We start from the raw sequence: 13,117 nt of genomic DNA, 5'->3' as shown, positions 1-13,117 counted from the left end.
TTCAAAAAATTAAGTCCTGGTAGTCGCAAATGAAGGTGTTATAAGCCCATCCTCTGAATATTGAAAGCCGTGAATAGTGTTTAAGGAAATAGAAGTATAGAACCTTTAAATAAAACAAAATATGAAACTGAAAACTTCAAAACTGGATAAATACAAACAAGTTGTGTAATTGGTTTTACCTTTCTTTTGTTTCTAATCGAAGTTGATCCAATGAGAAGAAAACAAGTCGACCAAATCTACTATTGTTCGCTAGGCACAGTAATTAAAATTCATAAGAAAGAACTATAACTAAAATTTACCTCAAAAGGCGCCAAATTAGAAAACAGAAATATGCGTGCATACCCAGACGCTCAAAGAAGAAAGCTTGAGGACTAATCTGCCACATAGTATAGATAGTACGATCTGACAATGAGATTGTTTATGATACTGATATAAAATACTATATGTAGAATGTTTTATGATTGTAGGAGTCTGGGGGGGCAGTCTGGATGGCATTCAGGGGGGCAGGAGTAGCCACCAGGGGGGCGCTCGCCCCCCTCTGGCGTCGTCACTGGTTTTAAACGTTACTGATAGTTTTTTTGTGTGTAGTGTGCATGATGATGATGATGTGTGTTTTGTGTTTATATATATATATATATATATATATATATATATATATATATATATATATATATATATATATATAATGTGTGTGTGTGTGTGTATGATGATGATATGCTTGTATGTATGTATGTATGTATTTATTTATTTATTTATTGATGGATTGTTTAGTTTGTAAACGATTGATACATATCTTTTTTGTTGTTCTCCCAGGTAATAAAGTCACTTCAAAAGAAATTTGCCAACTTATATGGAGAAGACAATGTGATATTAAGTGGTACCCACACACATTCGACACCAGGAGGATTCTTACAATACATGCTCTTCGATATTTCTATAATGGGTTTTGTCAGGCAGACCTTTGATGCTTTAGTCAATGGAATCGTTAGGGTAAGTGCTGACATCTACTGAGATTGAGATGTAATACTTGAACAAAATAGAGAATTGAAATGAATTCGCAAAACAACCCGGTGCAATATTTTACAATCATAAACAATTAGAACAAAATGCCATATCGCATACACGGTGGAAGACTGTTACAAGTCAAAAATACACACATATGGAAGCATGACTTTCAAGGTTTATTATTCTATCAACATCGCTTCCTGGAATACTGGTATTTCTGTCTAGGGGTTAATTTGTTTAGTTACATTTATGCTAATATACCACCAGATAGTTTGCTTCTCTCTCTCTCTCTCTCTCTTTTTTTTTTTTTTTTTTTTTTTTTTTGAACGATGATACCTCAACATTTCCATTTTTTGAGTTATAAGACTTTTCCATCGGATATGCGATATGTTCTTCGATTTTCTTATTGAAATATAATTGTTTTTCATATTAGTGTATACCAGAGATGGAGTAGGGCAGTGAGTCATGGGTCAACAGGACGTAACCCACTTCGACCCACTACCCACCGTGACCCACTATGCTCAGTGCATTGTAGACAGCATTTTCTGAATACTGGTGAATTTGTGTAAGTTTTACTTTTAAGGCCTACAATTTTCTTCCTGTTTCATTTGTTTCTATTTGTTTATCTGTGATGAGTAGATCAAAATGAAAAGAAGAAAAAAAAAGCTTCAGGCACTTTTGGATAGTCATATTTGTAACTATGATAATAGCAATAGGAGTTACTACTTGACTTTTGACACACAGTCGAATTTACACTTCTCCCTCCCCCCCTTTACGTTGGCCTACTTTAACTTGATTTGAGACTTTCGTCCTATTTTCCACTAAAAAATATAAGTAATTCGAGAAGGAAATGATTATATATCAAAATTAAATTGAAATTCATTGTAATATGGCCTATCACAAACATATCTTCGTTTTATATCGTAAAGGTCAGATCAACCGGTATTGTAATAGAGAGGTGTTCGAGCGATTGACCGTACAAATTCAATTAGTCAATGGAGAGGAGCAGAGGCGGATCCAGGACGGATTTCTGGGGGGGGGGGCGGTAGGTCGTAATACTGTTACTTAAAGTTACTTTTAAGAGCTCTCGGATGGATTTTATTTATATATAAAATAAGAAAGTTTCCGTTTGCCCCCCCGGATCCGCCCCCTGGAGAGGAGGGCGTGGATCGTGAGTCAGAGTTGATGACGATTGTTTTGGCGGGTGGTGTGTCAAAGTGAGACATGGGTCAAGTTTCTATTGACCCACCAATTACTTTATTTCATAGTTCTTCCATTTTCACTTTCTAATGATCGGCGACAGTTGCCATCTAAATTCATATATACATACGTACTCATTTCAAGATTTTTCACTTCATGATGTAAAGCCAGGGGTTACTCTTGACCCTCGGAGCTCACTTTAGAAAGAATTCGTCAGGAGAAAAGTAATATACGAAAAAAAAAAAAAAAAAAAGATCGTATAATAATAACCGCATGCACATGACTGCGATACTTCGTATTGGTCCCTTCGCGATTCTCCGCGACGAATTGAAAGAGCGCGGACCAAAATGAAACCCTTGCTGCTACGCCGTGGCAACTTCAACACCCCGACTCTAGATATCTGTTTCGACTTGACGAAACCCTGTCGCCAGTGGCACACTAGCGGCAATCCTTTCACGCGTTGCTATATCGGCGATTGACATTTACTGGCAAATGGGCCACTAGGTGTTGGCGACGTTTACGGTATGGGGATTCGTTATTGTATATGTTACACATTTTCAATACAGCCTTTCCAAACCTGATAAATCATAACCACCCTGTATTTTGTGCATTTTAACATATATTTCATTATTGTCACATGAAGGTATTAATTGGTTAAGCGTAAGACAAGTCAAAGAGCCTTAACTTAGTTACCTAAAATAAGAGTTAATAAATATAATATAATAAATTAGCTTATAGAAATTTCAATCATAATATAGGTAGTTGACTTTAGCTACGTTAGGTAAATGGGCTGGAAACATATTTTCGGATAAAACACTCTGAAAATACGAAATATTTTTATTGAGAAATTTTCAAAAGAGGACATTTCACTTGGAACTCAATTTACTTAATGGGAGCGCGTTGGCTCAGTTGTAGAGCGTTCACCTCCGGTGCTTGGGTCCCTGGTTCGATCCCAGCTCGCGCCGTGTGGATTTTGTGGTGGACAAACACCGTGCTCGTAGGTTTTCTCAGGGTTCTCCCGTTTCCTCCCACTTTCTTCATTCCACCATTTCATTCATTTCTCATAATCACCGTCTCATTTAGCCCAACCGGCATAATTTCGTAAAACCGTAAAACCTAAACATTTCATTTCATTTTCAATTTACTTAATTGCGAAATGCAGACAATAGATAAAAATTGAGAATATGTGTGGTTTGATATACCCAACTTTGAAATTTCGTATTTTTCTTTGCAGAGTATTGAAAGAGCACATAATAATATGCGTTCTGGAAGAATTTATGTAGGCCAAGGAGAAGTGGATGAAGCTAATATCAACAGGAGTCCAGCCGCCTACGACAACAATCCAGCAGAGGAAAGAGCAAAGTAAGCTATAACAAATGTTAATAATAATAATAATAATAATAATAATAATAATAATAATAATAATAATAATAATAATAATAAAAGGGTTTGGTGAAGCTCCAGATTAGGGATGCGTACGAGACAAGAATTGTGGCTGTGTTGTCTCGAAAATGTGCTGTAAAAGTGATGTCTCGACTCGAAAAATGTATATTTTTCTATTGGAAGAGCCGTGTCTCGCCTCGAATTTTGTCAGGAAAATCCTGTCTCGACTCGTCTCGTGCGCATCCCTACTCCAGATGACTTGAGAGAAAATGACTTTGGTAAGAATCCAAACGCAAAATTGCCTGGTTTACAAGTAAAGGGTTTAGAGGCAGTGAACCATCTAATACATTGATGATGTCCGCTTTGCGGCCGTAGTTTTGAACCTGCTAATTTCCACGGGAAAAAGCTACCAATTTGCAACTTAACTATGAAAAACAAGAATTTTAGGAATGATCTAAAAATTGCATCAAAACATTGCAATCTTGGCGAATAATTAGTTTTTGGATCAGGGGTCACAAAAGTTTGGAACGGCTCCTATTTTTTTTTTTTTTTTTTTTTTTTTTTTAACGGAATAAGCACACCATACTGAGTTAAGTGATAATTTGGGTTTGGCTACACTATATGTAGTTCTCAAAATATGGGTCGTATAAGAAAATGTTTGATTGTATGAAATATATTGAACTTTGTGGATCAGGAGCCACAACATTTTTGAACGGTCCCTAAATAGAGTTGTCGTATTTTTTACGGAATAAGCTCATCATACTGAGTAAATTGTTAGTTTTGGTTTGGCTATACTATATGTAGTTCCATGTTAGATTCTATGAAATATGTTGAATTTTGAGGATCAGGGGCCACAAAAATTTGGAACGGTCCCTAAATCGAGTTTTCGTATGTTTTACGGAATAAGCACATCATACTGAATAAATTGTTAGTTTTGGTTTGGCTACACTATATGTAGTTCTCCACAAGATGTAAGGCCGACAAGAAAATTTTTACCTGAAATATATTGGATCTTTTGATCCAATAAACATATGGTCATATGGTGAATATTGTTTTTTTGAAGTCAACGAAATGATAGTGACTGCAACCAATTCATGAAGCCTGAGCTCTATACCATCATAGGACTGCTTTCCTTCACGTGTAACACATCGGAAGAAATCGGTACGATTCGTGGAGCTGCCTTCCAAACGCACACTTGAGAAAACGTAAACAACAGAAGTGCTCCGACAATGTTGCCAAACTTAAGCGACAAGAAAACAGTACTTAAAGAAATATATAATAATAAAACACTAAGAAATTATTCGCATTAAACAGTAACAATAATAGTAGCAAAAGTATAAAACAATGGCAATGACTATAATAACAAGAATAAACAAAGCGAAACTGACCAGCAATCAGACAACACTGTAGCCTCAGACGTTCTCCGTACATCGTCAGAGACGACACTGGCCATAATTTCGTGGATGGAGGTTGACGATCGCGACACACCTTCGCGGTTTATTGTTTGCTGAAGTTGGTAGATCTAGGCCAAGCTTCACGACTCGTTGCGATCTCTCTAGTAGTCATAAATTGCAGTTGAATTAAAAATGAAACTTCGTTGGTTGAAGTCAACAGTTTTGACTACTATAAAATGCTTATGTCCCGAAGTTGTTTCACGAACGAAAAATCAACTTAACTACACTGCAACGTTGAGCACCCACCTTTTTGGTTACTTAGGGCGGGGAGATTTGCTTAGAGATTTTCAAATCCACTGGGTTTTCTAATTTAGATTTTTAAAGTTGGAGAGATTTGGCTTGTGTGTGTCAAGAAAACCCGAGGTTTTTGCCCCCTTGGTTTTGGCAAAAAACACCAGCAAAACACCAGTGGTTTTTCGTCTGGAGAGATAAATATCTCTGGGTTTTCAAAAATGAAGATATTTGGTCTACAGTGAAAAAACTCAAGATTTAAATACCTAGCACTTTACTGGGGGAAATTTATCCTTCTGGTAGGAGTGTTTTTTCAGACGGAATAATTTCCTGTAATCAACATGGACGAAATAAACCACATCGATTACGTGGGTGATGTTATTGAGAACCAGCCACACAAAATAAATTATACAATACGTGGCAGAGTAGATCCTTTGGCAGTCTACAGTAATGAACAATTTGGAGATCATTTTGGCTATACCAAAGAAACTTTCCGAGCATTAATGCATCTGATTGAAGAAGATCTACACAAACCAGTACGTAAGCATGACTGCTCCGTAAATTTGCAGATATTGATTACATTACGCATTCTCCACACAGGCACTTTTCAACGAGTTGGTAGTGATTTGGTAAATGTGCATCGCACAACTGCAGGAAAAATATTTCGCAGTGTAGTTGGAATTATAGCTAGAAGAAGGCCCCAGTCCATAAAAATGCCTGCAGAAGCAGAAGTGCCTACAGTGAAACTGAAGTTCTATGAGGACTTACAATTCCTTGGTGCATTTGGAGCAATTGATTGCACGCATATTCCAATTCTGTCACCCTCTGGTCCAACTGCAGAGTTGTACAGAAACAGGAAAGGGGTACATAGTATCAATACACAGCTAATTTGTGATTCTAATATGAAAATATTAAATATCGTTGCACGTTGGCCTGGCTCCACCCATGATTTCAACAGTTTGGAGAAACTGTTCCCTGAGAGTCATAGCCGAAGAAAGAAACCTTCCTGGATTATTAATAGCTGACGGTGGTTATGCTTGTACAAGCTACAGTACATGTTAACGCCTATTCCAAATCCTCAAAACGCTGCAGAAGAAAGATATAACCGTGCTCACAGGAAAGCAAGAAACGTTCGCTGGGTTCTATTTGATTAGACAGACAGAGAAAATAATACTTTTCAGTCACATGTACAGCAAGTCGGGGGATTTCAAGAAAAACCCTGGGTATTTCACACCACGGATGATAATGAGCAAATCTCTTCACTGAAAAACCCCGGGTTTTCGCAAAAATACCTCGGAGGCAAATACCTAGTGTTTTACTAAAAATCAGAGGTTATTTTCCCCACAGCAAATCTCCCCGCCCTAAGCTATGTCATTAGTGATAGTCCTTAGATAAAGCATTCCATTTATAATATAAGTGGGTGTAGGTACACATAAGTTATGAGCCCACTGCGAGAAGGAATACACAACATCCCACCTGATGTACAATTGTGGTGAAGTGGCTCAGTGGTAGAGCGTTTACCTCTGGCCCGTGGGGTCCATGATTCGATCATCGGCCAAGTAAATTCGTGGCGGACAACATCGTGTCCGTGGGTTTTGGGGGTTTACTTCCACATTTTCATTCCACCAATTCTTCTATCATTATTCACTTACATTAATCATAACCTCCCTAGCCTAACTGGTATAATCGTGAGACGTTACACTGAAAGATTTTATTTCATTGTATTTTTTTTTTCAGTATTTCGTTCAACAGAGTCATAAGAGCAGCTTGTGGTCGAAACTTCTGATTTTAGAAGTTAAATTTATCGAATTATAATACTGTAAAGCTTTGTCTTGCTATACAATTTAGAGACTAGGAAATTATGATTTTTCACATTAACACACTTCTTCGTTATCCGATCTGGTATACAATGTCCCTTGGTGATCGGTTAACAGGAAGTATACTGTACGTGTATTTGTCACGAGTTTGTTTTGTATTAATCCTTCAGGAAGCCCACTAGCGTGCGCAGGACATTGGGAATTTGGTTGCCAGATCTAAAGTACCACCATATGGAATGTCGTCCTCCCCCTCTTTTTCCCTAAGAAGAGATAGCGTCATTACACCCGACGCTGCGTCGGCGACGCACGGCACACATGCAGACGGGAAATAATTTACATGTAATCTCTTCTCAGTTTGTAATAATTCTACATAAAAAAAGTTTGTGTAATGGGGTTGCCAAGGCACCCATGGCATCCACGTTGCGCACGCCTATGAGGAAGCCAAGCTGTTTTAGAATGCAGACTCTTCAACAGTTGTAAATTGCCTATCATTAAGCTTCATACTACTTGAGAATGCATAATTTCTGTTGCAGGTATCCATACAATGTTGATAAGGACATGGTTTTACTGAAGTTCGTAAGCGACGACGGAACTCCAATAGGAATGATCAACTGGTTTGCTGTTCACCCAACCAGCATGAATAATACCAACAAACTTGTCTCCAGCGACAACAAAGGATATGCCTCTATATTGTTTGAACAAACAATGGAACCCAACTCTCTCATTGGACAGGTGAATAAATTGCTAGTTCGGTTTTTTGCTTCCTGTAACAACATTGTGAAACTGATAAAGTTAATCTATATTCAAGTAAATACATGCGAATATCAAGGTAGCCATTTAACAGGACGTGCTCCTTGTCTTATCATTTATACTGTTAAACAAATAAGCAGAAACTTGTAGTTACTAAATGCTGTAGGCTAAAGGGATTGTAATTTTGTCTTAATTAATTAATATCTCTAATCTACTTCTATTCCTTTTAGATTCTAGTACCTATTTTTAAACATTAAAGTAGTGTTTTCATTATTCGATTCAAGAAGTACGAATAAAGCTTTTTACTTAGGATTTTGTTTTTGTTTTCCCAAGCATAAAGACATTGTGAAACACATTACGTATGTTTTCACGCCTTCCTGCATCGAGACATAGGAGGTGATGACGTTACAACTTTTAAAAAATATTTTTTCGTTAGCACTATTTTTATTATTTTATGCGGGCTTATTTTTTCATTTAGATTGAAATTTTGCACAAACATTGTCTTACAAGTAGTATTGATAAGATTTCTCAGATTTCTGCGTTAACACAGGGAGAGAGGTCCAGAGGGGCAAACACATAAAAAGAGGGATATTTTAACCAATAAATCCTTCTTTTCGCAATTTTTACGCCTCAGATACACGATGGAGATATGTGAATGGTATCGTTTGAAAGGCTATTCTATTCTATTCTGAAGAGAATGGGATACAAAGCATGACCCCAGGATAAATAGGGATTATCCACGTTTTTTTTTTTTTTTTATCTGAAATCAGGATGTTTTGCGGTAATCTGGAGCATTGTCGGGATCATTTGTAAATATTTTTTTCCGACCTCGCTGTTCAAGATAAAAGCTTAAAATTTAGTACACCCCTTAGTATTTTTCAGTAGATTTTCAGACCTCTGCGTTAACACAGGGGAGTCCATAGGGACTTAACGTTAAAAAAAAATCAGAAAAATCCCGATTTCTCTCGGAATTTCCCGCCTCAAGGACTGATAGGGAATGTGAATGGTACCGTTTGAAACTCTGCTCTATTGTGAAAAACGATGTATGAACCATGATCCTACGACAAATAGGAATAATGCTGTAGCCCGTGACTGAAAGTCCATAATTTACCTAAAAATGTCAGAACATGAAAGGGCTATTTTAACGCATTATTGAAACAGTAAGCAAATAATTTGGCAACTTAGCAACGGAAGAATATAGCTCAGTGGCAGAACATCACTTCTGGTACGAATGGTAAGAAATTTGATTTACTCAAAAATCTTGTTTGCCTATAATGACAGACGTTCTGCCAGTTCTACCCACAATTGCAACAAAGAGTACAACTCGCAAAATCTTAATTGAAAGTTTGAATTACCCACAGTAAAGCCACTATTATCCGCGAAACTGGATGGCAAGGGCACTGCGGATAACCCGAAAAAATCTAAAAATGAGGTGCAAACTAAGAATGGGCAAATCCGAAAAACCGGAAACTGGTTTGTAGAAAAACCGAAACCCGAAAAAAACGACATTTCGGTTTTTTCCAAAACCGGTTTCGGTTTCCTTCAAAACCAGTTTGGTTTTCATCGAAACTGGTTTCGGTGAAAACTTTTGGAAAACACACACAACTATTTCTGTGGAAACGGAATCGGTTTCCAGAGAACAACGAAACATTATTCTGGACACAAATAGAACCAATTTTGAAAAAAAAAAAAAAAAAAAAAAAAAAAAAAAAAAAAAAAAAAAAAACGGAACCTTTTTGAAGAAATCTCAAACCGGATCCGGTGAAAAACCGACCCGGTTTTGGAGGAAACCGAAACAGATTTCGGTGAAAAACCAGTTTTTTTGAAAATTTTCAAAAAAACTGTTTCGGTTTCCTTAAAGCTGAAAACCGAAAGACCGGTTTTTGTGACCATCACTAGTGCAAACACAAAAAATTACAGTATTTCAGCAAAAAAAGAAAAAAAAACTTATTTGTATTGCTCGGGCCCTCAGGGTCGGTGATAAGAGAATGTGACAGCCATGGCCAAAACAAAAGAGCAATAGCCTACCAAAAATTTCCAAGAAGGCCTATAGGATTACGATGCACAATAAACCTGAAAGTCATTTTCGACTTTCGCACTGTAGAGGCTACTGCATTTTCCAGGTTATTGGCTTAGGTTCGTAATTAACTCTCTTGTGGTCACTCGCCCATTGGGGAAGGAAGGAAGCGGCCTGGAACGTATAAGTTAGGTACCACCCAGGCATTTGCCTGGTGTGAATGAGGAAAACCCAGGAAAACCTCTTTCAGGGTAGCTGGCCTGAAAAAGCGTTGCGACCGAGTTGCCCCACCGGGAATCGAACCCGGGACCGCTCGCACCGAAGCGGCGTTCTGCTTATCAGAGTAGAGTTGCACTTCCAAACGTGCACTATGGTTAGAAATATAGATTTTTATGTTTAGAACACAGTATTTATTTGCATGCTGGAGTGTCAGTCCGCAGTGATGATTTATGAAAAATAATTGAGTGCGAGTGCAGCAGGGTTAATTTCTTTTTTTCGCTTGACTCGCGGATAATCCTGGCTTTACTGTATATTATTAAACATAGTGAACGCTATTTTGCTAGTGTTATAATGAAAGGCTTAGTTATGCTTTAGGATCAGCTTCGCTTTAAGGGATGCTATGTTTTTGAGCCTGTTATTGTTTTTTTTTTCTTTCTGAATTTAGTGTCCCTTTACAGCGCCGATGTAACCATATGAGACATGAAGCAGCAGCTTAAATTTAGTCAATCATATGAGCTTGAACCGGGAATCGAACTCCACTGTCCCGCACCAAAAGCGCATACGCTAATCATGTCGCCAGAAGCAGGGTCTTGAGCCTGTTGTTCTTGGCAATAAATTACTATTCGCTAGAGCGCTTACCTCTGGCGTTTCAGGTCCCTGGTTCAATTCTCGGCCAAGTAAGTTTGTGGTGGATAACAAAGTGTCCGTGGGTTTTCTCGGGATACTTCCGTTTCTTTCTACCAATTCTTCCATCATTTATTTCCCTTAACGATCCGTTTCCCTTAGCCTAAAGGATTAATCGTGGAACGTTAAACTGACAGTTTTCATTTTATTTTTGAAAAATATATGCTAGAATTTTCTCTCACGAATATAATTTTGCTCCGCTGGATGAGATCCCTGAATTAATACAGACCGTTCTTATTTTCTGGACATTTTGTAGGAGTTTGGTTTATCAAAACCTCTTTTATATATTTAGTCTGTCTGCCAGTCCATCTGGGAGACGAAATTTCAAGAACTATCTGATAGATCACAATAACTTTTGGCCAGGATGTAAAAGATCGAAAGTTACGAATCTAGTTTCTTAGTAGAGACGATTCCACCACTACACTGGAGTAGTTATAAAGTCCAACGGATTATCGCTACGAGCATTACTCAGTCCTTGGTTCATCAACTTCCCTCCCTTAGCTTGCAGTGGAGCTATGGGAGAAATTTTAGCCTAACCCAAGCCTTGTAGCTTGCAGTGGAGTTCTAAGGTTTTTCCTTTCCCACTTAGTTTGCAAGAGCTCTGTTGGGACTCTAACTTCTCTCTCATCTTGCAGTGGAGCTTTGAGAAACTCCTTACCACAAAACTACCCATCCCGCATTGGGGTTTCGTGGTTCTCCTTTCTCGCTTAGTTTGCTATGCAACTCTGCGGGACTCTAGCCAGTGCTGTAGTCCTAAAATTTTCAGAGGGTACACACTGTTTTGTAAAAAGACATAAAATGCATTTTTAATGAACAGTGTAAAACACTTGTATTAATTAATTAATTCAATTAAAATATAAAGGATATCTTAGTTTTATATTCTAAAAGCATTTCGTGCTATTTACTTGATGAGACTCCTTACTTAAATTACACCGTTAATAACATAAATGGGTGTAGGTATGAAGAAGGAGCCAACTCATTCCGGGAAGGAACAGGAAAACTCACGCCCGATGTTGCCAGAAATAAGAAAATTGTGCCCAAATTTAACTATATTTTAGTTTAGAAAACACACAAAAAACAAGGTATTTAGAAAAAATTGATTTCTTCTCATGAGAACCCCTGCTAATCCCTGAAATATCATGCATGAATATTTGAGCCTGCTAAGAATATAAGGGGGAAAAGCTGATATAGTTACTTTATCAGTGGAGTCATAACCGGATTAAATAAATAAATAAATAAATACATAAATAAATAAATATAAATAAAGCAAAAGTGGAAAGTACCATACGCTTTGAAACAGAAGGTACACTCTAATGACTACGATTAAGCAGAGGGTATACGGCGTGTACCGTCGTGTGCCCTCGACTACAACCCTTACTCTAGTCCCTCATTATTGCAGCGGAGCATTGAGAAGAATCCTTCCTTGGTCATCTGGCCTTGGGACATCTCCTTATTCTAATCAATAGCGAACATTTTACTTAGTGAAATTATATCATGCAGAATTATACCTGCAAGTTTTTGTAATAAAATTGGTAGTGGAAGTAAACGAATCCAGTATAAAATTGCTCTACCTTCTAAGAGAACAAAAGAACTGTCTCCCGAAGAAATTAAAGCTGAAGTCGCCACTGTTTCTGATGTTATCAGCCTTGAGCAATGCAACCACGTTTTTTTTTCTTTGCTCGAATAGCCAACTCAAGTTTCAGCCATTAGCTATACATTAGAGACACAAAAAAGCCGGCTTTTTTGAATCGATGGTTTTTTTCACATAAAAAGCCTGCTTTTTTGCGAAAAAAACGAGAATTTTGGAAATTTTGGCTTTTTTCACTTTCATGATTTTTCTATCTAAATAGCTTTCTTATAGTATATTCTATAATTAGATAAGAATTCCATCACCTAAATGCGATATTTCGCTCTGAAATTCACCATCAAGATGGATGGAGCACATGTTTTACGAATTAAAGCTAACATGAAGAATGTAATATTTGAGGGCAATTTTAGAGGCTATTTAACTTTATTTTAAATTTTGAGTTATCGACATCTTTTTTTCTTCTCTAATCATTTTAGTTCGTCATCCGTGTTTCATTTCTAAGAGCTTTTAATACTTTAGCTTCTAGCGCAAATGTTAAACTTGCCCGTTTTTCTATTTATCCGTCAAAGCGTACGTTTTTCAATATATCCGTCAAATCGTACTTCCACATTTCTGTTATACTGTAGCTGTGAAGTGATTTAGCAATAATTTTCCGAACACAACCTTGAATACCAATTTATACAAATAATCACTAGCGGATTTAGAAAAGTACTTTAGGAGTTTTTTTTTTTTCTGATTGTTTCGTTTCCTAAAAAGTCCTAATTTTATT

At 37.3% G+C, this 13,117-nt stretch overlaps 1 protein-coding gene across 2 annotated transcripts in view; it reads left to right on the top strand.

Moving 5' to 3' along the window:
* CDase (neutral ceramidase) overlaps positions 1-13,117 on the top strand; it is a 324,432-nt gene that overhangs the window by 235,037 nt on the left and 76,278 nt on the right. For both annotated transcript variants that reach the window (XM_081729519.1, XM_081729520.1), the window contains exons 4-6: positions 814-990; positions 3,440-3,567; positions 7,624-7,822. In XM_081729519.1, coding sequence (XP_081585645.1) covers positions 814-990; positions 3,440-3,567; positions 7,624-7,822 — 504 coding nt within the window. The remainder of the gene's footprint in view (positions 1-813; positions 991-3,439; positions 3,568-7,623; positions 7,823-13,117) is intronic.

The sequence above is a fragment of the Thermobia domestica genome, chromosome 10, assembly GCF_964235325.1.
Source record: "Thermobia domestica chromosome 10, izTheDome1.hap1.1, whole genome shotgun sequence".
In the NCBI taxonomy this organism is placed as follows: Eukaryota; Metazoa; Arthropoda; class Insecta; order Zygentoma; family Lepismatidae; genus Thermobia; species Thermobia domestica.
The sequence above is the reverse complement of the archived record's forward strand: the minus strand, read 5'-3'. Positions and strand labels throughout refer to the sequence as shown.